The sequence below is a fragment of the Hylaeus volcanicus genome, chromosome 8 (assembly GCF_026283585.1).
Source record: "Hylaeus volcanicus isolate JK05 chromosome 8, UHH_iyHylVolc1.0_haploid, whole genome shotgun sequence".
Taxonomy (NCBI): domain Eukaryota; kingdom Metazoa; phylum Arthropoda; class Insecta; order Hymenoptera; family Colletidae; genus Hylaeus; species Hylaeus volcanicus.
In genome coordinates this window covers 2,045,230-2,072,615 of record NC_071983.1, presented here as the reverse complement: position 1 = coordinate 2,072,615, position 27,386 = coordinate 2,045,230, and the positions used below count along the sequence as shown (strand labels likewise).

Genomic DNA, 27,386 nt, shown 5'->3' with positions numbered 1-27,386 from the left:
GCGACTTTTTCAGTGACCCGTTAACGCCGGCATTAACGCAGTCGTTGGGTTTAATTAATGTCAATGCGGCACGACACGTCGAACCATGGCACATGAAAGGCTGCACGTCAGTTTCATCGACGCGCGGGAAAACTTCTCCCTTTTTTCCCCTATTAATTACAAAATGCATCACAAATTCGAATCGACATCGACGCCCGTTCGAATTCCCTCTCTGCACCGCCCTATCGATTTTAAACTGCTGCGCGACACTGGGGTTACAAATTTTTTAAATCTAGAAAAAAACACTTTATAAAATAATTTTAGGTATCTCACGATTAATTCTATCAAAATTCTATTTTTCATTCGAACTTGGCACACTATTACATAAAATCGATGAATTTATATCTATTTATATCTAGTTGTTAGCGCTTATCGACGTCGCTTTTTTTTCGTCGAAAACCAAACATAATTCGCGTCGTAGGGGGTTAAGCAGACTCGCGGTGTGTCGTAATACGTATGCAAGATATTGTGCTGTCGTAAAACAGGACGAGATATAGAGAAACGAAAAACGCGTTCATCAAATTGGCTATAAATCGCTGGAGACGTTATCGCGTCGCGGTGTAAAACTTGATAGGACGAAACGCCTACCCGCATCATTTTTTCGGATAATCTGAATATCGATCCGAAGTATATCACCCGCTTCCGCATAATGTTAGCCTCTCCGCGCGATACCCGCACCGCATAAACAGCGGGTGTCCTAATCCTGACAAACATCGTTCAATCGTATCAGTTTTACGAATTCCTTGTGTGCGTTTATTTCTGGAAAAATTGTTTAAATGAAAACAGTGAACTTTAGCTTGATTCATTTCTTCTGGCTCGAAATTGCTTGGAATATTTGTATCCCTTTTATAAAGAGTTATAAAACAGTCTAAAAGGTTGATTTAAATAGATGAATAGCTAAATGAAAAAAGGATAATTCCGTACAATCGAGCTTCCCCTTTGAGCGTTCAACCGTACATGCAACCCCTTAAAGGAACCTGTAACGAGAAGATTTGCCAAAGTAATGAAAAAAGGTATCCCAAGGCGAACGAGTTCCCGAATAAACTTAATTCGGATTATTTCGAAAGGCAGGCTTCCGAGTTGCATCTGATTACGCGAAGCCGTAACGCTACCAGACCTTCTTCCATTTTCTGCTCATTCAATTTCGATGCTCCGGCATCGCGGAGAATTCGTTTGTTCCCTTTCACGGGAGCGCATCTTTGATCGTACGGCGGATAAGGGCGGATTAATCGATGACACAATTTTCCTACGTTCCGTGCGAACATCGATTCCTAACGACAATGTTGGATTTCTGGATTGTAGTTGTCGGACTAGCCCGATTATTCCAACGAAATTTTAGTCGATGCACGCTGTAATGAATTTACTGCTGTTCCCTGATTATTCAAACGACCGCTAAGCGACGCTCCTGGTTTCACAAATATCGATACACAAACACAGCCTCGGAACGAACACAAATTATCAGCGACGCGAAGATCGGATCACGAAATAAATTAATTCGCGAGGTGTCGACGGATTATAATTTTCCATATTTCACCGATAAATTTTCGTCCTCCCGATATATTAGCGCGGATGAACGAATGACCTGCAGTATTGCGAACATCGATATCTATTATCAAAACGAGAAATTATTGATCGAGATCGTCGACGACAGGTTGAGAACGATCGCGAATAAATAGAAGTACTTATGTTTTCTTTGTCTAAATAGTTTTTCTTCCATGTTTCTGGAGGACTAGCGAAACTTACGACGTCTTATTCTCGATCATTTCACCTTTTCGATTGGACTCCTTCTCGAGAACTTAATAATCCCAAGGATTTGAAGCGCGGTGCATCGCACGAACCACGTTGCTAATAATAAACATGCTCGTCGTTATTGGAAATGTTCCCGAGGAGTGGTGGAACCCTAATTACAAGTCTCTCGAGGGAGCGATACCGTTTCCCTATAGCTAATTACTAATCGCGACGCATTTATTAGCGCTCTTAATCGCTGTGTTTCCTAATCACCGCAATTTATATCGCGCGACCGACCTGCTGGGACATGAATCACGGAGAGGGAGAATTATCAAAGGGGGAAGGATCTCCGTGTTCGGTTTAACCTCTTCGTGCCCTAGATACAATCATCGTTTTCTTCTTCCTGTATCAAGGGGTTAAGTATCTGACGAGCTATTATCGTAATTAAAAATGCGAAGACTGATTTACCACAGAAATTCGAATGAGGAATGGTCTATCGTACTATGGGCAACTTGAAAAAATCCATAAAATAAGAAATGAAATATGACTCCATAAGTAACGGAAGGTAACAAATGTCGAAATGCGAATAAATCGAATTTTGTTCAGTTAGCCGCGTAGAAACTTCTCTTAAGGATGATAAATACGCGAGCGTTTCGCCATGTAGCACGCGACAAGTAGGTGGAAATAAATTCTCGAGGAACTGGATTAAAACTCAGACAAGCGATTCGATAGTTTATAGCAGCAATATCGCCGGAAAGCGTTGATCGATAATGCACCGTCGATGCTGGTTCTTTCAGGCTTTACGAGGCAATAAACGCGGAGATTAAAACGTTCTTGCCTGGCTTGGCGAAATCGCTGGAGTTTTACGGTAATATTTTGGGAATCGATCGGCGATGAGTGCCTGAAAACGATTCGATGATGGCGTTATTTCTTTCACGATCTCTCGACGGAAATGGCGATTACGTTCCCTCGATAAAATTCTAGATAATGCTAGTTTCATTTTTATAATTCTTTAGCACGAGTTAATTTCGATGCATGGTATCAAAAATCTGAAACAAATAATTAACAGATAAAATATTCAGGGACCTCGTACTTAACTTCGTAAATTACATTGAAACGTATGAAAAATAATTATAAAACTAAAAATAATTTTACAGCTCGTCTTTGGAAGGCACCATCGAAAGCAGCGTTGCACCTTCAATTAAAACATTCATAAACGATATCGACACCGTTTTCACCCGGTTGCCTGGCAATTATCGGGTCGTTCTATCGATCACTCGACTCCTGTTCTTTGGCAAGCGCGTACGTTTGGTCCCATGGTCGTTGCAGAACACGCGTATCGCTTATCGCGACGGGAAACTGCGTTACGCGCCCACGTATCGATCGGCAGCGAACGTTCGCAGAAGCGAGTTTACGTGTTTATTCATGGGGAACATCGGTACCTGTACTGGCCAAGATTAGAAAATGTCACCTCCTACGGCGAGGAACAAAAGCCCGCCCACTGGCATTGTTCCGAGCTGCTTTGCGCGCTTCTATCCGATATAAGCGATATTGCCCGCGAATCGGTCCAAGATTAAACGTAGACAGCCCTGAGAGTACGAACGAATCGATCGCCTGCTGTCTAGATAAATCGATCAATTGTTATGATTACTCGAACATCTAACCCCTCGATTTACACGGTACTGTTTCCACGCGAGTTTCAAGGTAACATATTTTTAAAAATTGGAATGTTTAATTTCTTTCGTTTGTTGATGTCTATATTGAAGAGTTACGGCGACGAACCACGCGAATTACGCACGAAGTTCATTTTCGAGCGCGTTTAAGCCGGAGTGAATAACTCTCGCTGCTGTTAACAAATTCATATGATTTTCGCGAACGAGTGCTCTAAGTAGTTGCCATTCACACTTTAATCTCGGCTTAGTCCGCGTAGGAAGGTTCGCGAGCGTTAATCGGACCAAACGAATCCTATTTCACCTGACAAAAAAAAATGCTAATTCCCAGACAAACAAGAGTAACTCGCGCAACTCGTCGAAACAGAAATAAACCCTGCTCTCGGGAGGCGTGTAAATACTACGTAAAAGTAAAATTCGATCGAGGAACTTATTCCTCAGTTTTCGTGGTAGCGGAGCGTTATTAAACTCGACAGGCCGATCGATATGACGTTCGACGCCTGTGGTTCGTCCAGCTTTATCAGCAGAAACGCGAACATCTATCTGTCTATCTGTAGGTGGATCAATCAGTTCTGCTAGCCGCGATTGCCTACCGCAGACTAAATCGATTTTTACGACCGCGTAATGTTGCGAAAATCGCGCGATTAAATTTTAATTACATGGTCAGCGGGGTAACCACGAATTTAAGAAAGAAGGGGGAACTTTTTTAGATTCATATTTATGGATGAAAAGGAACTCGTTCTTCAAACTTTTTAATGAAAAAATTAATTTGAAATTATTATACAGCCAAGAAGAAAGGAAAAAGATTCGATGCACGCGTCGAAGCGTTTGAAAAGAATTATTGTTGGAGAAAGTTTTGGAGGGTAGTATCGAGGCAGACACGCTCGCGACTTGTGTCTGGCGCACAAAGTGAAAGAGATCTCTGTAATGTAATACGGACGGTGTGTATCGTATCTCCTCTTTCATAACCTTTTACCACTTCATTCTCAAAAGACTTGTAACTCAGCACAGCTGTAAGAGCTGTCGTACGTCTCGACCACCACCAACGACTGCAAAGGTTTCGTTAGCAACGCGTAAAAACGGCTGAAGGAAAAAGAGCGACGCTTTAACGGCGAATGCATTACGCCACTAGGAGAAAAAACCGTTTCACCGCCTTGACTTTTCGAGTTTCCTTTCTACGTTCAACCGACGAGACTGACTGCTTTCGCCTGTTCTGTTTGATAGAAATACTTGGGGCACAAATGATGAAAGGTCGGCATCAGTTTCGTCGCAGATTCAGTCTACAGCCGTCGTCCTTGAAAGAGGGCCAAGAAGATGGAACGACGAAGCACGTTAGGTAAGGAAATCTATACGTCGCCAAGTGTTCTTGAACCTGTTGCGTTCGTGAGCAAATAAAGGAAACCACTTCGAGAAATCCACGTTCCCGGCGCTGCGACCAATCCAATTACACACTCGTTCACCCTTGTCGCTCCAAGAATGCTGTAGGCTGATTTTCAGCCTACTTCGAACAAATTTTGTTGACTTCGAAGTGCTAAGAAATGGTGGGTGAACGCAAAGTAAGAGTACAAAAATTAAATAAAATAAAATTCGATAGTTCTGACAGCGTCGAAAGTTGAAGGGAAACATCCCCATACGAGTCGACGAAAATGCTGATCTTTGGAAATCTCTTCCAGCAGTACCGAATGCCTAACATAATTTAATAGACCGCGGACTAAAGCACACCTGTACTGCTTGAAAGATCTGCGTTTCTCGAGTATATTGTTATTTTAACGTAAAATAAAAATATGTTCATAATTCGGAATAGAAACCAGGAATAGAATTTGAAATGGCGTGAATTCACGGAAGCGGTCGCGAATGTGTTAAGTAATGTTCCTTATCGGTCCCATCGCTTCTGCACAGTACCGTGGGCGAGTACCACGTAGATGTAAGTACTTTCCCCACCGTTTCGTCGAAGCACGAACTCAATTCTACCTCGCTTTTCCCCGAATACATATTTTACTTTCAAATGGTGAAAAAGTTGCTTCCACCTCGGAGAACGAGGCGAAGCACCGCCAAGGCAAAGAAATGCATGATTCGTAGGACGGGAAACACGTTCCAGGTCTCGGTCACTTACTCTCTTTTTCGCCTTTTCTCCTTTTTCAGCCGTCCTCGTCATTCCTGGCCTCCTCTTGACTCGCTCTTAGGGCGGACCGAGCTTTAATTTTGCGGTGAGTCCTCGCGAAAAGGCAAGCTCGGCGCACCTCCTTTGTGCAGTCGGTAATAACCACGGCTGACTCCTTCCTGTAATAAGCGTGGATGATTACGAAGACGAAGATACTTAGAAACGGTTGTTATCTGGTGCATGCAAAAGCGAGTGAAGTACGTATCGCGCCGCGAGAGAGATATTCTAGGGAGTCATAGTGGCTCGAATTCAGGACACCCCAACACAAAACGCGTATTTGGTGAAAGGGATCGTTAGCGTTCATTGGCGCTATTCTCTCCGGCGGGCTGCTGTCCCCTTAAACGCGAGACACTTTGCTGTTTTATTTATACCGGCTGGCCTCGTTCGAGCCAGGAGAAAAGACTCCTTTTGTCTCTAACCGTAATTTCAGCCTATCGCTCGCTTCGCAATTAAAGTAAAGGTCATCGAACTGCAGCGATTCGACCGATATTTGGTCCTCTGGAATCTCAGTGACACAAGCTTCCTCGCCAGAAGGCATCACTATCGTTCCCAACCCAATCCTCTTAAGATAGAGGACTCCCAAACTCTCTGAAAACATCGTCCTGTATCCGATACGAACGCAACAGGTCGAGTCATTAAACGTCCAAGCCCCAAATCTTTAGGTAGCCTATGTTCAGCTTCAACTGAGATCGTCGACGATCGTTTCAGAAATGAGAGACTGTCGGAATCGGACAGTGGCGGTGGAAAACCAGCGGAGAGTTCCATAAGGCACAAGATCGTCGTGATGGGCGCCGCGAAGGTTGGGAAATCGGCTATAATCAACCAGTTCCTTTACAACACATTCACACCGAAGTACAAGCGAACGGTGGAAGAAATGCATCACGGCGACTTCAACGTTTCCGGGATACAACTGACCCTCGACATCTTGGACACGTCGGGCTCGTACGAGTTTCCTGCCATGAGAGACCTCTCCATCAAGTTGGCGGACGCTTTCATCCTCGTCTACGACGTTAACGACGCCAACACGTTCCTCGAGGTGGAGACTCTCAAGGCGCAGATTTGCAGCGTGAAGGGCGCAGTGCCTATTGTCGTCGTTGGCAACAAAGTCGACCTGGTCGACTCGAAACAGGAGGTGAGCTTCGTACAATTTTTTCATAATAATTTAACGTTTCCAGCGTTACTTCGTACGCGACGATTGTGACGAAAATTTGTCATTGAAGGTGTCAAAGAAAAACTACGAAACTTTTGTCTTCTAGGCTGCAAAGATACATGGAATATTAAAATCACTCCAAGTTGCCAGTTTGTTCTGGTAACTGAACTTTTACAACTTTCAACGTATAAATTTCCAGGTGGACCCCGAGAGCACGAGGGAGCTGGTGACCATGAAATGGGAGAACGGATTCGTGGAGGTATCGGCGAAGGAGAACACCAACATCTCTCTGGTGTTCAAGGAGCTTCTGGTACAGGCGAAACTGAAATACAATTTGAGCCCGGCGTTGCGACGACGTCGTCGACAGTCGTTGCCGCCGCCGCAGCATTTGAATTCGCGCAGTAGCAGTGCCCACGTGCCATCTCCGGCTCAGCTGCAGCATCTGCAGCAGATCCGCGAGCGATCGGAGTCCAAGAGGAATTCCTGCATTCTCTCGTAAGGAGCCAGTGCAACGTTTCAGCAGATTCGATGGTGAAATGGTCGAGGTAACGAAGGGGTTGAGAAAGGGGAACTATGCAGCGACGATTCGACCAGGAATCGATCGATATATCCCTCATTCGGGGTTTTCGAGGGTGTCTGTGCAGCGATCGATCGATCGATCGCCGAATGGCTTCTCGGAGGAATTAAACGGCCAGAGGTGTTCGAGGCGGAATGATAAAGCCGAGGTACGCGGTAATTTCTTCTCCTTCGATTGTTCGAGAAGCGAGGAACTCGACGTTACGATCGTGTCGAGATGAAATCGGATCGGTATTCCGATTTAACTCGTTCTTGTTACTCGTAACTCGTTATTCTGTTCGAGGCTGAAAACTTTACGAGTCGGACTCGTAGCGACGTGTTGTAGTCCAGATGATGCGCTACGAGTCGGAATCGTAGCTTGGTCTGAACGGTTCAACTTCTTGGAGAACTCTCATCGTAGAGATGGCCTCTAATCGCAGAGAATTTTACGTTTTCAATGGTTACGTACAAGAAAAGTTTGTAGAATGAATACGGTACATGGTACTCTCGAAGAACCGAGAAGGGATGACTTGTTGTAGCAACTTTGATGAAAGATTAGTAGGTCTTGTACATGCTGGCGGATAACTGAACGGAGATAACTTAATATGCAGTGTTCGACGCGTTAAACGCGGGTCGACGTACTTGGTGTATCTGTTTTGTCTTCGGCTAAAAGTACGATTCGAAGCTCGTCCTTCTTCGCAATCGAAAAGGGAAGTCTGTAGGACGATCCTTCCTCGTAACGATTGCGACAACTTTCTCTTCTGATATATATATATATATTTTTTTTTTCTTTTGTATATAAGAATCACGATATCTTTATCCAATTTGAAGTAACCGATCCGAGCGGCGTATACACCGGTCAAGAGAATTATTCCGAATTATCGAACCGTAGAATCCCATCTTTACAGATGTTCCAAGGTATCCTATGAAAATATCCTATTTCAGGGTTGTCTCCCACTGCCCATTCGCTATTCGTATTAACCATTTACGAACGTACGCAATGTCCATGAAAGATTTTATAAAATATCGTTGGCTAAGTCGATCGAATTAGCATCGAGCGAGTCGCCTACGTTGCTCCTTATACCGCACAGTTACAGGGTTTATTTGAAAAGTGCTCTTGGCTATTTCGATCCCGATCCACAAACTTACGCGCAAGCGCGCCATAACAAACACTGTATTCGTTAGTTATAAAATAATCTATTTTTAAGGAGACACGTTGCAAAGTATAAATACGGCTCTCCCCGTTTAAGTGGAATATCGAATTATTTGTCAATTACGATACGATATATATTTGTAAAATTAACGTACACGATTGCCATGCCCCCACTTGAGTTTCTGTAAATACAATAAATGTGAAACCGAATGCCGCGTACAAACTCTGTTCGATCGCAGATAGCTTTTTAAATAACGTTTATTACGCGTTGGCAAATCCTGAAATGAAAACGTATACACTGTGTAATTTCCGTTGGTACTTAGTGCACGGTGTGCTGTAATGGCAATGCATCTATAAATGAACTTTAAGAAACTTTGTGCAACGATTGTTGGTTTTAAGGTTAGGCGCAACATTTGTTATTTTTAATTATTGAACAAAAGTGTCGTTCGAGAGAGTGTCATCTTTGTATTATTATACATATATACTATATATAAATATTTCGTTATACGTACAGATATATGTATACATATATACTTCGTTAGAAGAAATATAGAAAGTCTATGTAAATAACAGAACATTGTGATGTGGATATCTCGTTGAATCGAAGCCCACATTGGGTATAATTTTACATGAATATACATAAAGAGATCTACATAATTAATGATTGTGAAATGTCGCACATCACGATAAGAAAATAAGTCTATTTGAATGTAAACCGCGTTCGAGTCGAAGCTTCCCGATTGTTCAGAAATCTATGTGTATAGCTGAAACCTTTGCTGAATTACGCATTTACATGAACTTGCAAACCACTTTAATCGGTGTTACTTATACTTAATGCTGTCTAGATTAAACGATTCAACGAACGAACATCAATGACGCAAATTCAAAGTTTAACGTGCGAATACTAAGATCTACGTTACATGGAACTTGTCAGGCCACACAGAACGCGACTGTGACTATTTCTAGTGTAGTACCAGATAAATCATGTGGTAACAAAACATTAGTAGCATAAGCCTTCGACTTTGTATCATTGCATTACCAGAAATTAAATAAAAAACGGGTGTCATAGTCAACTTACACAAAAACTGAACTGGTTTCACTTTCCCGTTCTTGTGAATCCTCATACAATATAGATACACGTATAACATGTGGAACAAACGAATCGAATTATTCCAGACAATTTTTTTTTGTTTTCGTGGGGGAAATATTCGAAAACCATCCCCGACCTTTTTGGGAAGATGCAGATCCTACCCAATAAACCCACCACGGTGTTCTATTACACGCACATTAGGGGGAGCCCTGGGAAAGGATAGTATTTTACGAGGAACAAGTTTAATTTTTTTCTTAAGATAATATGGAAAAATCACAAAATACAAAGTTAAATTATAGTATAGTCAAACAGATTCTATAATCAATAAAATATTTTTTTCAATTAACAATTGTTACTGTGGCTAAATATTTTATGAACACTTTGTTACAAGTAGTGTGCACTTAAGGTGCTTTTTAACCCCTAATAAGCATGCCATGTCCTTCTCATGTATAATAGTGGTGTAAACAACAGCTCGTGTTTTATGTGTTATAGGCGTGACCTGTTTCATGCATATAACAATTATTACATACTAATTCATGTTTACTAACATACTATGAACGGTATGAATTATTAATCATTAGTCAATTTTAATGTTGATTATATTACCTTTCCATGACGTATGAAGGTTAACGTATCGTTACTTATCTGTATGACATATTTGTAAATTTTTGGTATTTGTACCGTTTGTAAAAATTGCACGCCTATTCTCAATCTACCATTACTGTGGTAAATACTATTAAAAAAGAGTAATCCAACTTCGTTTATTAGAAATACATAATCGTAGTTACAAGGTAACACATTTCCATCCATTATGAACGTTTTAGAAAATATATCTTCATTTTCCTGAAATCAAAATATTTTATAACAAAATGTTCAAATGAAATAGACAAATAAATAAGTAGTATAGTAATCCTAATACCATAAATAATTGTTTTGCATGACACACGTTCATGTGATGCTCTAATTCTTTGATCATACTGTTTTGAAATAAACAGGATCCAATAAGACATGGATAAGAAATTTTATTATTTTGACTCTTCTGTAATATATTTGTAATATCTGAAATAGTCTTGTTGGGAGGATTTTTTTTCACTTTTGTCTGTGTCTGAGTAGAAGAAGTTTTCATTCTTAATGATCCAGTTGTTTGTGTACTAGTGGTAGAAGTATTCACATTTTTTGTTTCATTAGTTTGTGTAAAGATATCTTTAATCTCTTTATTATATTTTTCTTGAATGATCAATATATCTTTCTTAACAGCCAACTATGAAACATAGGAAATTTTACCAATAAATAGAATAATTATATTGTTTTAATACAAAAAGAGAGAAAATTATGTTTCTAAATGCAATCAACAGATTGAACATAAATTTCCAACAATAGCTATTTTTAAATATACATGCAATAATTGAACTTTCAAGTTTTCTATTAATAAAACACGAACCCTTAAGTGTAGAACTTTCTCTAGTTCTTTTATAAAACATTTATAATTATAAACATTTACACACAATAACATTAGTGAATGCTAATTAATTTTGTTTGAGCTAAGTACTCAAATATTTTACCTGTAGAAGCTTTAGATTTTGAATCAAATCCTCTGCAACAAAATTTCTGACATGTGAAAATTCTTTTTTACACAATGGACAGCCTTGTTGCGCTTGTATCAGAGAGTTCATGCAAGGCTGACAAATAGCATGACCAGTTTTGCATTGAAATATATGGGATGAAGGAATATCTAGACATACTGGACATTGGATTAACTCTTCTAAAATATTCTCCCACACCTGTACACACAAGCAACATAAACATATTTAAACAGTGATATATATTAGAACATAAATAAATATACCGAATACCCATATAAGTACGATAGACTTCTGTACAAAGCGATAAATATTTTCGCGTAGTATGAAATCATGTTATATGTATATTACATAGCACGTTGTACGAAAATTGTGTAAAACAAATAAAGTCGTCGTATCATATCTTCAAGACACTGTAGGCATTTGCATCGTAAGAGTCGATTGTAACCGATGTTAAACTACTGTGTTACAAGAAAATGTCACTTAAAACTTAGATAATTTAATTTGTAATTAATATTTCGAATAAATATTTATTTAATATATACGAATGGATAATTAGTAGTTTAATAATTTATAATAAATAAACAAAAATACTTTTGTTTCGTCCATCGTAACAAGATATCACAAGGCACACAGAACTATAACCTTTTTATTTTTTCGGGTATTTCCTGAAGATTTCCGAAAGCGTGTAAAACTTTACACCGTTAAAATACTATACACTGGAAATTATATTACTAGACCAGAAAGAGAAGTTTATTGGTTCGCTCGTTCTAGAACTGGTTATTAATTTACGTCAAAAGTGCTCAACTTTAAATACTCGTAATTTTTAAACCGTTGGATTCCTAACATTAAAACTTACATTTTTGTATACTTACAAAAATGTGAATAATTTTTAGTGCCCAGAAGTAAAGTTCAGCCATCAGCGCCATCGGTGGAAAAACGTCCAAGTTTTTAGAGAAACTCTGACTTGACCTCAGCGACAGTTGCGGACAAAATAGGAAGCTTCCAGACAAGAATAGATAGATCCTTGTCCCTCCGATGATACTGTGACATAGAGAGAGATACATATTTACCATACATACTCCACTACAAACTTGGACGTTTCGACGTTAGATGGCGGGTCGGTGGACTTTGTTTTTGTCTTTGGTTATTTCTCTTTTTCCTTTAATGTCTTTTATTTTTTTTTTCATTGCTTTTATCTTATGCCATATAGGCTTTTCGATACTTATATTTGTTATCCGGCCCTAACCCAACAGTCAAATTATGGTTTTACAATTATAATTTTCCAAGCAACATAACAACACAAGATTGATCTGACTATGTTTACGATAACGACGATTGAGCAGTAAAAAATTTGAAATAAATTGTAATTAGATATTGTTTTCCTCTTCGTGCTTCTTATTGATTCAATTTTCTCGATGTAAAGGCTTCAGAATTGTCTATAACTCAAGGCGTTCAATGAAATCATACCTTGAAGGCTAAGCCTTCAAAAAGAATGAATACTTTTTATTTCAAAGGGCTTTAGAATAGATATAAAGTGAAATTTTACCCTCGAATCAATAGAAAACTAAATTCCATGTGATTTACAATTGTTCTGGAAATATCATTTACCTCTGAAGAAATGCTGTCTTTAATCGATACCTCTATTTGCATAAAAACAGTATGCAAACAGTTGTCATTTTTCGTTGACGTCGTGAAATTTCAGACATTTTGTGTAAGGAAAGTTGCCATCCTGAGCCCGTCTATTCGCTTCCGTTTGCTCAGCGATAAATTAGCAGATAAGATGCATTATTGTATAACGCGCCGAAGAAGTTCTATTGTATTTTAGCGTGCTTCTGTTTTCTTCGAACGTCGTATGCACTTTCGTTTTAATTACTTTGAAATGCACCGGTCTTAACTGAGCAAATCTTTGGATATGCATAGCGACTCGCCTGGCGAGGAGCACGATAAAAGGCAGGCTCTCGATGGTTTCAATCTCAGTTTCGAAATAAGTGCCATGAAGTTACCAATCATTTTAAATTTCCTGTCATGAAGTTGTTAATCATTTTACCGTTCTTGGCGCTCGCGAGTTCTTCTTGCCCAGGACTGCGGGTCGAGACACCCTTGGGTGGCGTTATTGGTTCCTATAAGATCTCTCACTATGGTAGGAAGTACAAGGCTTTCGAAGGTATACCCTACGCGCAGCCTCCTCTGGGGAAACTTCGATTCCAAGTATGTGGAAAAATTCAATTTATATCAGAGATGGTGAACTGCGTGAAAACAAATTCCAAGAAAAAGTCAGGAACTCGTGTCACGCGACAATCGAGTATACATGTTGCGCGATATATCGTTTTAGATAATATTCTTGTTTTTCTTAACGAATATTTTGATTTCGACGACTTCTTAGCCCCCCAAACCGGTCCAAAAATGGACACAGGATCTTCCAGCGACGAAAAAGGGCTCGGAGTGCACCCAGTACCACATGCTTCAGAAAAATGGAGATAAGGTCTCAGGTTGCGAGGACTGTTTGTACTTGAACATCTACGTACCGCCTAGAAACAACGAGGAGATGTTGTTGCCAGTAATGCTGTGGATCCACGATGGGGCGTTTCAATATGGCAGCGGAAATAACGTGAACGAGAGGTTCTTGATGGATCGCGATGTCGTGTTAGTCGCCATCAATTATCGTTTGGGACCTTTCGGTAAGTAAAATGATCGTCGTGGAATTCTGAAGACGTACTCTTCGTGATCTGCCAATCGCGAAATGAATTTAAGGTTTCCTCAGTACGGGGGACCGTGTGGTACCTGGAAACATGGGACTGAAGGACCAGACTGTGGCTTTGCGTTTCGTGTCGAACAACATTAAATATTTCGGTGGCGATCCTGAGAGCGTCACTATTTTTGGCTTGAACGCAGGAGCTGCAAGCGTCCAGTATCATTATTTGTCGCCTTTGAGCGCTGGACTCTTCCAACGTACGTTGCCACCATTTTCTATTAAATGTCTCGCTGGTCCAAGTGTCGAGCACTAATGCATTTAAAGTTGATGGACCTTGGTTTAGCGTTTCATCGTTCTTCTTTGCATTTTTGGGTTAACATTTAACTATCTTTTTCGTCGTATTTATCGCGTAGGTGGTTTGTCGATAAGCGGTGTAGCTCTGGACCCCTGGCCCCAAACGGAGCGTGCTCCTGAGAAAGCCAAGAAGCTGGGCGCTTTGATGGGGTGTCCCACGAAGAACTCAACTAAAATGGTCTCCTGCTTACGAGAACGCCCACCGCGACTTATCGCTCAGGCTGTTCACGATTTCATGGTACTACTCGCAATATTTTCTATTTTTATGTTTCACTTATGCGGGACGTTGAACAGAAAGGTTCAGAACCTGAACAGAGTACTCGTTAAAAAAGGGCTCGTATCCAATTACGTAGAAAGTGATATTCGAGTACCGATCCGCGCCTCCCATATCCAAAAAGATGGAGTCAAACGTGAATTCGAGTCTCCGTGCCATATGTTTCGTTTGGACTCCTATACCATTGTTTTTGATCAGTAATTTACGGTTACGATTCTTCTTCATCGTGTGAAAGCTCTCTTCCGAGGTCGGTTCTTCGTGACAAACTTTGATTTAACAGGCCTGGCTGTACAATCCCATCACGCCATTCGGGCCAGTCATCGAGAAGCAAAAGTGTCCCCGTCCCTTCATTCGCGATTCTCCGATCGAGATCATCAACAGAGGCGAGGCGCTAGACGTCCCGTGGATCTCTGGCGTCGTCGCCGAGGAAGGATTATATACCGCTGCAGGTTTAATATCGCGCAATAAACGACTTCCCTCTTATCTTAGCTCTTTCGTGAAACAGACATCGTGTTTTCGCAGAATTCGTCGACAACAGGAAGCTACTGAAGGAATTGAACGACGATTGGGACAAGATAGCGCCGTCTTTGTTGGACTTTAACGATACCGTTTCGTTGAGTCAGCAGAAGAATGTCTCGGAAATGGCTCGAAAGCATTACTTGGGATCCAAAAGCATCAATAGCGTGACGGACAAGCACGTGGTGCAGATGATTGGCGATCGGTTGTTTAAGGTCGATTTTGAGAAAGCTGTTAGGCTCCAGGCGAAGATCAACAGAAGTCCTGTGTGGACTTATTATTATACGTACAGGGCGAAGTATAGTCAAAGCGACGCGTTGAGCGGAAGTACCAAGGATTTCGGTAATTTTCTGAGAATTTTCTAAGATAACAACACATTTTGCAAAAATAACACTCGTCTCAATGGGATTGGCGTGTCGTTAGGTGTCTGCCAAGGCGACGACGTAGCGCTTATCCTTGGTACGAAGATGTCGAGCACCACGAGAGCTCTGGACGTGCACATGCAGCAGTTTCTGCTGGACTTTTACACGTCCTACGCTATCCATGGGCAAGTATATTCAATTGATGCTTCTAGAAGAAATAAATTAAAATTACAGGGTAGAATCGATTCGCACGAAACTGTTCCTTCCCTAGCTTTGCTATGAATTTTGAGATGTTCTGTATATTCTGATTTTTTCATACTTTTCATGACACGTGTGATGCAATTATTTTAGAGAACCTAAGATCAGTAGCGTTACGTGGAAGAAACTGGATCCAGATGAAAAGAAGTTCTATTACTTGCACATAAAAAATCCGAAGGACGCGAAGATGGCCAGCGCCAATAACTTCGCGGAGAAGAAGTTTTGGGAATCGATCAATTTCAACGAGAACAAGTTGCCCAAATCGTAAAGCAGTGGGGTCAATCTTAACACTAGAACTACCAACCTAGTCAGTTTTATTCAAATAGAATGGATATTATATTGATAGATGGAATTGCTCCTTTTTGCTTTTTAATTTCAAAAACTTAGTAGTATTCTGAACACCAATACATTGTCCTCGATAGTTCAAGTGTTAAATGGAACAACAGCTGTTAACCAGACAAGAATTTAACGGTGCAAAAGATGTATATACATATATAAAAACTCTGACTCACCGACTCATCAACGCCCTGGTTAAACCCTTGAACCTAGAAAGTTGAAATTTTGCACAGAGGTGTCATTTATGATGTGTCCAAGGAATAAGAAAAGACAAATTTTCGCCAAATGAGATAAACGAGTAACTTTTCCCTAAATTTTTCTCCAGGATTCGTTCGAGCAACAACGAAACAATAGAATATATTTACACTCGTAAATCACGAGCCATTATTTATCGTCCTCGTTATCTGTAAGACTCTGACGTTTTCTGAGTAACGGCTTGCTTTGATTAAGCCTTTAACATGAGTTGTACACACAACTAACGTGCGGATAATTGTCCCGATAAGAATCCACCTGACTGCTACCAGCTTTCGGTTCGCTAAAAAATCTCAAACGTGTGTCTGTCGTGCAAGGAGGATGATTACCGAAATAAACGGGAGGCGTGACATACAAAATCATTTATTCATATAAAAGGACACTTTATACTAGCACGTACTGTCAAAAAACTAGCCTACTTCCGTACAGTCGGGACCACCGAGAGATATTCCCGGCTCGCTCGTTTCTTTATGTATCACATATTATTATACGCGGCAAACGATAACGTATTATGCTGAGAACGATTAATTGTCATTGTGGTCGCAGGTCGAATTGAAAATAAAAAAATAAGAATAAATAAAAACATAACCGAGAAATTCATCACGAGCATTGTGTTGAGTATATTCGCGTACTGAGCGCCGTGTTCGATTTCGCTATTCACAGCATGATCAATTTTAATCCACTCGGCTATCTCTGCTGCTCCGTTGATCGTTAAATTAATTACCCGAAGGACACTGTTTGCTCGAAGACTATTGGCACCAGATAAAAATTGGTCATTCTGTGCATAAATATCGTGCGTATCTTTTTTTTTTTTATCTTTTGTTTATGTATATATATATATATATAAAAAATGGCGTCAATCGCGTCGAAGAATGCCGCCCCGTCGCGTGTAAAGTATTCGAACAACGATTAGGCATTCCACCGACACCGACATCCACCCGCCATCGTTATTTAATTACATGCATCGTCCTATGTATTCACCATAATTAATATACCTTACTTTAGAGTTACATGTATTATCATATAAACGTACCGTTCGTGTAACATTCGATACTCGATTACTTTCAGTACACTATACGCTATGAGTGATTGTGGATATTAAGATAAATACTAGGCTCGACTAATTACTAGGATTGTTAGCTTGGGAAGAACCGATTCGATTTGTGGAAGCGCCGTGTATGCGATCAATCGATCGAGCTTGGTAGCGCGAACGAGAACCGTCGCGAATCAATTGGTAACTTGAAATTACGGTCAAGATTCAATTCGCGGTCTCTTCAGGAAAGTTGTAATATCGCGCGTTTGGAAGAGAGACGCGACTCTTTTTTATCGATCGAAGCGCGGTATTGCCCGACGCTATGATCGAGAATCAAGGCCAGAAACGATCATCGTGGGAAGAACGTCGCGAGAGCTCTCAAAGAAGGCTAATTTTCAGGGAGGCCCGATCGATCCTCTTATTCGGTTCTCGGATCGTTTCGAAGCTGGATCAAACTCTCTCGCGACGAGGACGAAGAATAGTAGCGGGAACTACTGTTCTCGGATCTGGGGAGTAAAATCGATCTTAGCGGCGGGTAATACTGTATACGGGGCATCCTCGACCTGTATGAAATGTACAAAGTTGATCCGAGTCGATTGGTCCGCGCGTTCGAGGGATAGAGAGCACTCGAGTCGACCGTAGAAAGTTAGGCTATAAATGCTGAAGAGTTCGGGAGAATCTCTATCGATCGAACAGCTCGGATCGTCAATCGGACTGGTTTGGCTGAATCGATCGATTCGCCTGGTCGCCGGACTCGTTAAAAATTAAATATTCTCTAACGATTGCTTTAGGCCTAACGTTTTTCCAAAAAGAAATGTCAGACCGATGAGTCGGGCAGCGATTTTTTTCAGCGAGTTTCACGAAACAAAGGGCGGAAGCGTGTTCCATACGTTATCAACTTTATTATTACGAAAACACCTCGTGTTCGAAACAGCGACGATAATTATATGGCTTGTATCGCGATTAGATCGTCGTTGGAAGCGCAACGCGACCACATTTGGTCGCGTTTCAATCGACGGAGTTTCCCTTTCCCTATTACAATTTGTTTCCCGCGCGTTTCCATCGCGCGGAAACACTTTTATCGCGCGCGAATCAAGCGGGACGCGCTTACAATGAAATTGGCGGGTTTAGCGATACCAGGAAGACAGTGTTTGGACTCGTCGTCTTCATTCGATCATAAATACAGACAGTATGCGCAGTATTTTCGTGCGACGATAATAGCGTTCAATTCTATTATTATACCTAAACGTATGTCTCGAGGTCCCGGAGTCTCAAAGCGTGACGTTTTCTGTCCCGCGTTCGGCTCCACCTTGGGCGTGGACGGCGATGGGCAAAATCTCCATGAAATAAAGAATAACTATTTGTTCACAACTGATTGAGTAACAATAAGATCGCGAAATTAAATATTTAGAAATTGAGTCGATATAGGACGGAAGGTAACGGAAAATAGAAGAATAATAAATTAAACTGATACAAAAGTGCTTCGTGATTTTGAATCGTTTAAGGAGGAACAGATTGATCCTAAACAAGAAGTAACTAAGAGAATCGCTATTATTTCGATAAAACTTTGCCCACCTCCGCGACACGAACGAACACGACAGTGCCCCGTCGCTTGGCTGAGAGAATATCAAAGTAATTGACTGTTCGCCGTTACATCGGGGGTGGCGGAGGCGGTTGCGAAACGAGCTTTCCAAAGATTTATAATGATACAATACCGCGCGACACTCTGAGACTAGAGAACGACGGACGATCGTCTGCCGTAAATAATGATACTTTCGTACAAACGTATAGAACATCGTTAAGTATTATTATTAGGAGGGTACAGTGCATATAAAGAATCGTATAAATGTATAATATATTTATAATTATATATATATTTGTCTCATATATATATATATATAATGACGCCAGCTCGCCGGAGAAGCAAATTCGCGATCGGTCCTCCGCGCGAGCCGCTGTTTGAGCTTTGAGATACGCGTACCTTTCGTCGTGTCTTTCTTTCATTACTTCGATACACATCAATGTTAACCATATGCACACACACGCACGCACACACACGCACGCGGGCGCACGCTCGAGCGCGATCGGTACGTTGCATCTTGAGAGGAGAGATTAATCGCGTATGTTTGTCACGACTCCCGTGACAGGAGGTCGGCTCGCGAAACCTGCGTTTACTCGGTTGCGTAAGCGATAATAAAAGAATGCTCGACGTCGATTGCAGTATCGTTCGTTACGGATCGTTGCTCTCTCCGATCGCGTTCGAGCACGCGTGAACGTCAGCAGACGCGAGTAAATGTGGACCGATCGTTTGGCGCACGTGCCAGCCTTGGAAAGGATCTGGATCTACGTCGATCGTACGGCGGGATCGTCCGTGGGATCGTCGTTGTTCGCGTTTCTACGGCGGCGTCGCAGGAGTTATCGTCGATTAACATCGATACATCGACGTCTCTCACCGCCGATCACCGTTACGACGTCGCTCCAACGAGGAAATCGGTTCGGCGTGCATCGAGTTTCCATTTTTCCAATTTTTATTTTCTTTTCTCCTTGAACTTGTTTTTTGTTTTTTGCCACGTTTGCCGAAACGCGTTTATCGTTTGTTTCCCGTCACCGTGTTATTTTTAGTTCTAAACGACGATCGATTCCTCGTCCGTAGCGAAACCGGGAACGACGACGATCGCGGTTCAGATCGGAGCCGCTCAGCTGCCACGAAACGAAAGTAGTGCCGCTGGTGTCAGCACTGACGAAGGCACAGTCATAAGTCTCGTACGTTCGACAAACATATCTTTCATAATTTTTTTTTCTTTCCTCGCTTTCTCATCCACCGTAACCCACTGTTTACACGTAAAAAATGGCGTGAGACGTGGAACTATCACGAAATATCATCCACTAACCCTCCTCCCCTTTCCCCACCCGAACCAATCCAGTTCCACCGGTTGCTTTCGTCCCTGTGGTTCACGTTTGGCACCAGAAACGAGCCTCGCTTTTTACGCGGCTAAATCCCATTTTCAGTCCCTTTCGTTTCACCTTCCATGTCGGTCTCTCGTCTCGCTCTAATCCTTATCCCCTATCTCTCCACCTCGTTCTCTCTCTCTCTCTCTCTCTCTCTCTCTCTCTCTCTCTCTCTCTCTCTCTCCCTTTCTTCAATTTTTTTTTTTTATATAACATAATATAATATTATAATATAAACGTTTACGTTTTGGCCACTCAGTTCGGTGATCGTCGAAGCACATTATTGTCTGTGTTTCGCGACATTTAGATAGTTTAGAATATTTTTTTTTTAAATTCACTTTTATACAACACTGATCCCCCTCTAAACTTCATTCCTCGTGTGCACGATTCTTCGCCGGATCACCGGGATCGTGTTGGCCGGCTCATCTCCTCCTTCGGGCCGTGGCTGCCGCGATCATCTGCCTCAGCATCGGCTCCGGGCTGCACACCCTCGGCTCGCACTTCATGTTACCGTCGCCTCCGCAACTGAAATTACAAGTCGTCCATTTTAAGATGCGGTAGACGAAGGAGGTCACTAACAGACTACAGTATTAATATTTGCCCTCATGAAAAAGGTATGGTATGGTCTTGCTACAAGAAGATGGCCTCTGACCCTTGAAGAGGAGTCATTCTTTTATACTTTCGTAATTAGAGATCCATGTATTTGTATTTTAGAGGGACTGAAATGTAATGTATAAAACAAATACATTCTTAATAAGTTTCTATTTTTAATCAATGATGTAATCACCCTCGTTAAAAAGTCAAAGTAAAATCAGATTTGATCGACTTACGTGCACTGAAGGCAAGGTCCCGAGGCCGACCTGATGACCTCCCCGACGCGGTACGCTTGGCCGCGGATTTGGCAGCCGCTCCTCTTTGCGGCTCCCTTGTACGCGTGGGCGTGGAAGTGCGGGGGCAACGTGGTCGTGGTCGTCGTCGTGGTCGTTGTCAGGTTGAGCGACGTGGCCATTGACACCGGACACTCGTATCTGGGGCAACAGAAACCGCTGATGGGCTCCTCGTGACAGCCAGGGATCGGTGGCGGGCAGCTCTGTTGTAGACAGATGATGTCGCTTCTGAAGCAGAAGCAGAAGTCGCAAGGATCGTCCCTGGGTATTTGTTGCGCCGACACGTAGACCTTGCCGCCGTATCTGCAGGTGCCTGGCCCGTATATGGCCTGATCGTCCTCGTCGTAGTCCTCGTCAGGGTTCAAATAGCTGCCTCCTTGCGGAGGGAAGTGAGGATTGTCTTCGCCAGAGACACCTTGGTCAGGGTACTCTGGTAATTGAGGAGCTAGAGTACTCGAGGGTTCTTCGTGAAGGATGGGATGAACTGCTGGTTCGACGGATTCGGATGTATCGATCACTGGATGGAGAGGTTCCTCGACTTCAGCTTCTGCCTTTTCTGTCGTTGGAACAGATTCTGGTAACATGGGTTCGCCGTGAGGTGGCAGACCTTCTTCCCCGACTTCTTCTTGTTCTTCTTCCGATGGCTCTGCGAGCGATGGTTCGGTTGGAAGCGGTTCGTGTAGTTTCGTGACGGATTCTTGGACAGGGGCTTCGGTCACCTGTTGACCCTCTTCGGGTTTCATCGAGGCCGGCTGCTCAGGAATCGCTGGTTCCGGAGTACTCTTTTCTTGAGACTGTTGCGTCGACGACTCGACCGTGTGCTCTTCTTCAGGGGTTGTCTCGACTTCGGGTTGTTTCTCTGTTTCGTGCTCCGTCGACGATTCTGGCGCAGATTCCGTGGAAGAGTGAGCCTCCTCCGATGGTTGGCTAGGCAGAGGTGCCTCCGTGAGCCCTGGTTCTTCAGGGACAATCGGAGCCTCTGTCGATTCGACCAGCGAAGGCTGTTCTTCGCGAGGACTGGTTGCTTCGGCCTCGGGCGCCGCAGTGCTTGGTTCTTCGCTAATCATTGGAGCCTCAGTCGATGTTTCTTCAGCTTGAGGAGGTGTGCTTGGTGCACCTTCTTTAGGTAACTGTTCCTTGACGAGTATGCTTTCCGTAGTTTGCAGCTCTACCTCTCCTTCGGATTGTGGCGTTTGTTGCTCACCTTCTGCAGGCTTCTCTGCTTCGGGAAGACCCTCCGTTACCTCGGCAGGCCTCTCTTCTTCGGGAAGAATCTCCTCTGTAACTTCGACAGGCTTCTCTTCTTCGGGACGAACCTTTTCTGTTGCAGCAGGAGTTTCTTCTCCAGGAAGAACCTTTTCCGTTACAGCAGGCGTCTCTTCTTCAGGAAGAACCTTCTCCGTTACAGCAGGCGTCTCTTCTCCAGGAAGAACCTTCTCCGTCACAGCAGGCGTCTCCTCACCAGGAAGAACTTTCTCAGGTACTTCGGTAGGCTTCTCTTCTTCGGGGAGAACCTTCTCGGGCTCTTCGCCAGGGATCTTCTCTGGAATTTCACTAGGAAGCTCTGTACTAGGTGCTTCTAGAACTTGTTCGGCAGGAGTCACTTTCTCAGGAACTTCAGTGGACAGTTCTTTTTCAGGAACCTCTTCAGCGGGCGTCACTTTCTCAGGAACTTCAGTGGACAGTTCTTTTTCAGGAGTTTCAGTCGGAGCCTCTTCCTTCGGAACTTCGGCAGGAAGTTCTTCTGGAGCACCCGTGACGGGAGCTATCTTCTCAGGAACTTCGGTAGCTTCTACAGGTGCCTCTGTCGGGAGTGTTTCCGATACTTCGGGGAGCTCTTGACCTGGTGCCTCGCTGGGAAGTGCCTTTTCAGGCATTTCGGTTGAGCTGACTTCGGTAGGTGCGGCGCTAGTTGTAGGTGTGGGTTCGGTCGTTCCCTTGATCTCTACCGCTGGAGTTGTTTCGCCTTCGACTTGTCCCTCCTCTTGTGGTGCTCCTGTTCCTTTATCAAGAGATGGTGCTTCAGTTTGTTGACCTGCTTCAAATACGCCCTCCTCCGAAGGCTTCTCGCCCATCATAGATGGCTCTTCCTCACGCGTTGGACTAACTTCGCTCGTAGTTGGCACTTTCTCTTCGGTTACACCTTCACCTTCAACAGGCTTCTGTTCCTCCATTCCTTGCTCAGGTACGATCGAGGCACTTTCAGGCAGTGGCGTTGATCCTTCTTCAACGGCTGGCGAACTTGGTGCTTCGCTAGCTTGCTCTTCACCCGTGGCAGTAACTTCACCTTCGGTAACAATCTTGCTTGGTTCCGTAGATGTTACACCCTCTTCTACGCTCGGTTTCTGAGTTCCTTCTTCTGGTTTCTGTTCTTCAACGGGAACAACTGGCACGGTGGTTTCTCCTTCGCTTGGTACCAGTGGCTCTTCTGCTCCCTCCTTCAAGGAAATGCCTGGTGCCTCTGTCATTTGTCCCTGTTCTTCTGGCATCTGTTCTGGAAGCATTGGTTTCGGAGTTTCAGACACTTCGCCTTCAACTGGAGCAGTGGATGCTACGGTCGTCGGTTGCTCCTCCGGCTGAGCCGATTGTTCCTTGACGCCAACGGTAACAGCTTCTTCGGTGCCAGGAATCATTGTTTCTTTTTCAGTCGCGGGTTGTTCAACTTCCTCCTGAGGCAGAATCGATTCTGAAACAGGTTTCTCGCTGGCCGCTTCAGGTGTTGCCGTGATTTCTTCTTGAGGCATTACGGATGGTGTAGCTTCTTCTTCGGCAGGCGAAACAGATTCGGGAGTTTGACCTTCCGGCGATGGAGTCTTCCCAGATTCCTCTTGTCCAGGCTGCACACCACCTTCCTCAGGTTTCGGTTCGACTGCTGGTTCCTCGCTAACTTCCTCCTTTTCTGTAGTTTGTTTGGGGAGAGAAGGTGCTGGTCCTTCGGTGACGATTTCAGGTGCCTCGGTTGAGCTTGGCAACTGTTCCTCCGGGAGTTTCTCAGGTTGTTGCGTGGACAATTCTTCGACGCCTTCCGTAGTTGGCTTCACTTCAGCTTCAGGCGTTTCTTTGGTCTGTTCTTCAACTGCAGGTGCAGCTGTCGAAGGTTCAGCTTCGACAGGTACTGTCTGTCCCTCTTCAGGAGTAAGTGGTTTCTTGGTGGTTTGCAAGCCTTCTTCTACAGCTGGTTCAGTAGCAGTTTCCTCCTTAGTCACGCCGGGAACGGTTGCTTCTTCTGATACTGGAGCTCCCGTGGAGACTCCCATTTCTGCCGTTGCTGGTGCTCCAGCTTCCGTAGGTTGAACAGATTCTTCTTCCGCTGGGGTGACTTCGGGTTCTTCGCCAGCTTTGACACCGCCTGGAGCAGGCGTTTCTGCAGATGGTCTTTCGGTTTCTGCTTCGCTTGGTTGGACAGTTTCGCCTTCGGGTGTCGATTGTTCAGGCTGAGCGGGTTCCTCAGGTTGTTCTTCCACGGCGACAGTGGTTCCTTCCTCCGATGGTTTCTGGGTCTCGGTAACCGATGGCAGACCTTCTGAAACTGCAAGCTCTGGTGTTATAGACGAGCTTGGGACTTCAGGTTCCTTGCTCACTCCTTCCTCGGGAACCATAGGGGCAACAGTCGCCTCTGGCTCACCCTCTGCAGGCTTCTGTTCCTCTTCGGATGGCTCTTCTCCCATGGGTTTCGCAGTAGTGGGTGCAGCTGTTTCTTTGCCAATTCCAGCAGAAGTCTCTTCAACCTCGCCTGCTTGTGTCGTCGGAACTGCTTGCTCTTCGCCAATGCTAGGACTCGAAGGTTGTTCCTCAGCAGCCTGTCCTTCGGTTGGCTGTTCGGTAGATGGCACCTTGGCAGATGGCTCCTCTTCCTTCACAGGCTTCTCCGTGCTTGGTACTTCCGGTGTTTCTTTCGGTTCCTCCGAAGGAATTTGACTAGAAGACTCTGCCTCTGGCACTGAACTGATGGTTTGTTCCTCGGGTACCTTGTCAGGCTCTGCAGCTGTAGTCGGTTGCTCAGGTTCGACAGACTTCAACGTGGTTGGTGCTTCAGGCGCAACAGTTGTTTCGTAGCCCTTGACAACTGGTTCCTTCGTGGTTTCTTGAGTTGGAGCCTCGGTAGGTGGTTCAGTCTTCTGTCCTGCTTCCTGTTCGATCATGTGATTATCGGATTCCAATACCGCCGTAGGCGTGGAGTCGCAAGTGTACATCGGACAGCAGGAATCCTTGGCTGTGTGAATAGGCATGCAGTTCGACAGGTGGCTCGGTGGAGGTGGACACTGAACAAGATCGCACTGGATAATACTGCTGACGCAACGGCACTGAAGTTGACAGGGATTGGCGGGAGGAACAGCTGAGTTGTTGTTGTAGGACTGTCCTTCGACGAGGCAGTTGCCTTCTCCAGGGATCGATGGTGGCGCTCGAACTGGATACTCCGACGTTGTTTCCTCTTCTGGAGTTTGTCCAAGCGTCGAAGGTTCCTCGGAAGCTTGTTCGGTTGTTGGCTTTGGTGGTACTTCTGCATGCGGCGTGGTTTCTGGAACCTCTTCAGGCTTGGCTGGTTCTGCAGTCGATACTTCCTCTGGTGCAGCTGGAGCTTCCGTTTCTTTCGCAAGAGGAGCTTCCGTTGTAGGTGCTTCTTTCGATGGGGTGACCTCAGTTTGGGCTTCTTCGGGAAGAGTAACCTTCTGTCCCTCTTCTGGCTGTGTCGTTTCTGCGGAAGGCGCTGTGGACGCTTCAGGGGCTCCAGCTTCGGTGGGAGATACTTCAGGGGTCTCTGTACTGACACCTTCCTCCAGAGGTTTACCTTGTTCGCTCGTTACTTCGGTTGAAATTGCTTCCGTTGATGCTTCAGATACCTCTGGCTTCTGAGTGCCTTCTGGCAATTCCTCTTCAACAGGTTGCTCAGGAGCTAGTTTAGAAGGCTCAGTCGTTATTTCTTCAGGGGAGGCAGGAACTTCGGGTTGTTGTTCTGGTGGTACAGCAGCCTCTGTTTGAGCTTCTTCTGTAGATGGAATTTCTTCCGATGGAGTTTCTTTCGAAATTTCAGGTGTTACTTCAGGTTCTCCTTTAGCTCCAATCGTGGTAGGACTCTCAGCTAAGCTAGGAACTTCTGTAGAGGCTTGTTCGGCACCTTCCGTCGGTTTTCCTTCGACCTCTGGACCTGCCGTGGAAACTTCTTCCGAAACTGGTGCTTCGCTTGGTGCGATAGGCGTGACTTCGCTCGGCTCTTCTCCTTCCACAGGTCCTTTGGTTGGCTCCTCTTCAGCAGGTCTTTCACTTGACACTTCAGACGGTTTTTCTTCCTCGGTGGGTTTCTCCCCTTCGACAGGTGCCTCAGTTGGAATCTTACCCTCGGTAGGTTTCTCACCCTTGATAGACGGTTTCTCTTCTTCAACAGGTTTTTCGGTTATCTCTTCCTCGGTAGGCTTCTGTTCTTCAACGGATTCTTCGGTTGGTTTCTCCTCGTCTGCAGGCCTTTCAGTCGGTTCTTCCTTTTCAAGAGGCTTCTCTCCTTCAGCTTCTGTTGTTTTCTTTTCCTCTGTAGGCGCTTCGGTTGGTTTCTGCTCTTCGGTAGGCTTTTCTTCTTCTACAGATCCTTCGGTTGGTTTCTCCGCTTCTACAGGCGCTTCGGTTGGTTTCTGTTCTTCCGTAGGCTTTTCTTCTTCGACAGGTCCTTCGGTTGGTTTCTCTGCTTCTGCAGGCGCTTCAGTTGGTCCTTCCTTCGTAACAGGCTTCTCTTCTTCAATGACTCCTTCTGTTGGTTTCTCCTCTTCTGTTGGTGCTTCTGTTGGTTTCTCTTCTTCTGCTGGCTTTTCTTCTCCAACAGGTTTCTCTTCCTCGGTAGGTTCTTCGGTTGGTTTCTCTTCCTCAACAGGCTTTTCCTCCTCAACAGGTCCTTCCGTTGGCTTTTCTTCCTCGACAGGTCCTTCCGTTGGCTTCTCTTCCTCTACAGGTTTCTCCTCTTCGCTAGGCCCTTCGGTTGGCTTTTCTTCCTCAGCAGGCTTTTCCTCTTCACTTGGACCTTCCGTTGGCTTGACTTCCTCAACAGGTTTCTCCTCTTCACTTGGACCTTCCGTTGGTTTTTCTTCCTCAGCAGGCTTTTCCTCTTCACTGGGCTCTTCAGTTGGCTTCACTTCCTCAACAGGTTTCTCCTCTTCACTAGGTCCTTCAGTTGGTTTCTCTTCCTCAACGGGTTTCTCCTCTTCACTAGGTCCTTCAGTTGGTTTCTCTTCCTCTTCAATAGGTTTCTGTTCTTCAACAGGCTTCTCCTCAGTTGGTTTTTCTTCCTCAACAGGTCCTTCCGTTGGCTTTTCTTCCTCGACAGGTTTTGCCTCTTCGCTAGGTCCTTCGGTTGGTTT

At 44.0% G+C, this 27,386-nt stretch overlaps 4 protein-coding genes across 10 annotated transcripts in view; 2 read left to right on the top strand and 2 right to left on the bottom strand.

The window, feature by feature from the left end:
* The window catches only part of LOC128881390 (ras-related protein Rap-2a), a 29,166-nt gene extending 19,625 nt beyond the window's left edge, over positions 1-9,541 (top strand). For 2 of the 4 annotated variants that reach the window (XM_054132401.1, XM_054132400.1), the window contains 3 exons: positions 4,662-4,773; positions 6,307-6,730; positions 6,948-9,541. In XM_054132401.1, the coding sequence (XP_053988376.1) occupies positions 4,679-4,773; positions 6,307-6,730; positions 6,948-7,247 (819 nt within the window). In that variant the 5' untranslated portion in view covers positions 4,662-4,678 and the 3' untranslated portion in view covers positions 7,248-9,541. Of the gene's footprint in view, positions 1-2,274; positions 3,472-4,661; positions 4,774-6,306; positions 6,731-6,947 lie in introns of those variants that run through there. The other 2 variants (XR_008458060.1, XM_054132399.1) reach the window with 2 other exon arrangements.
* A 298-nt stretch (positions 9,542-9,839) lies between these two features.
* On the bottom strand, positions 9,840-11,966 carry LOC128881389 (uncharacterized). 4 transcript variants are annotated; one of them, XM_054132397.1, is made up of 5 exons: positions 11,772-11,966; positions 11,109-11,327; positions 10,466-10,807; positions 10,153-10,389; positions 9,840-10,045 (listed from the first exon to the last, which is right to left on the bottom strand). In XM_054132397.1, exons 2-5 carry the CDS (start codon positions 11,217-11,219, stop codon positions 9,917-9,919), a joined length of 819 nt encoding a protein of 272 aa, XP_053988372.1. In that variant the 5' UTR covers positions 11,220-11,327; positions 11,772-11,966; the 3' UTR covers positions 9,840-9,916. The 4 variants fall into 4 exon arrangements, with proteins under 4 accessions (XP_053988372.1, XP_053988369.1, XP_053988370.1 ...); XM_054132394.1 differs by having other exon boundaries at positions 11,721-11,819; XM_054132395.1 differs by lacking the exon at positions 11,772-11,966 and adding an exon at positions 11,400-11,710.
* Positions 11,967-13,087: 1,121 nt separating this feature from the next.
* LOC128881388 (carboxylic ester hydrolase-like) lies at positions 13,088-16,100 on the top strand. Its single transcript, XM_054132393.1, has 8 exons — positions 13,088-13,337; positions 13,513-13,807; positions 13,881-14,078; positions 14,235-14,413; positions 14,730-14,898; positions 14,972-15,307; positions 15,389-15,512; positions 15,679-16,100. The coding sequence occupies exons 1-8, from the start codon at positions 13,155-13,157 to the stop codon at positions 15,851-15,853; spliced, it is 1,659 nt and encodes a 552-aa protein (XP_053988368.1). The 5' UTR covers positions 13,088-13,154; the 3' UTR covers positions 15,854-16,100.
* A 3,656-nt stretch (positions 16,101-19,756) lies between these two features.
* The window catches only part of LOC128881391 (titin-like), a 51,122-nt gene continuing 43,492 nt past the window's right edge, over positions 19,757-27,386 (bottom strand). The window contains exons 7-8 of the mRNA XM_054132402.1: positions 20,986-27,359; positions 19,757-20,680 (exon numbers count right to left, since the gene is read on the bottom strand). Of these exons, the coding sequence (XP_053988377.1) occupies positions 20,578-20,680; positions 20,986-27,359 (6,477 nt within the window). The 3' untranslated portion in view covers positions 19,757-20,577. The remainder of the gene's footprint in view (positions 20,681-20,985; positions 27,360-27,386) is intronic.

What these genes read in the sequence shown, in the direction of transcription:
- LOC128881389 (XM_054132394.1), bottom strand. An exon ending in ATGCAAAACAATTATTTATG is followed by an intron (nt 10,390 to 10,465) that starts GTATTAGGATTA and finishes TTTTGATTTCAG; the next exon opens with GAAAATGAAGATATATTTTC. An exon ending in CCTTCATACGTCATGGAAAG is followed by an intron (nt 10,046 to 10,152) that starts GTAATATAATCA and finishes TGCATGAAACAG; the next exon opens with GTCACGCCTATAACACATAA.
- LOC128881388 (XM_054132393.1), top strand. Translation starts at nt 13,155, where the DNA reads ATGAAGTTGTTAATCATTTTACCGTTCTTGGCGCTCGCGAGTTCTTCT. An exon ending in TGGGGAAACTTCGATTCCAA is followed by an intron (nt 13,338 to 13,512) that starts GTATGTGGAAAA and finishes ACGACTTCTTAG; the next exon opens with CCCCCCAAACCGGTCCAAAA. An exon ending in AGGATTATATACCGCTGCAG is followed by an intron (nt 14,899 to 14,971) that starts GTTTAATATCGC and finishes GTGTTTTCGCAG; the next exon opens with AATTCGTCGACAACAGGAAG.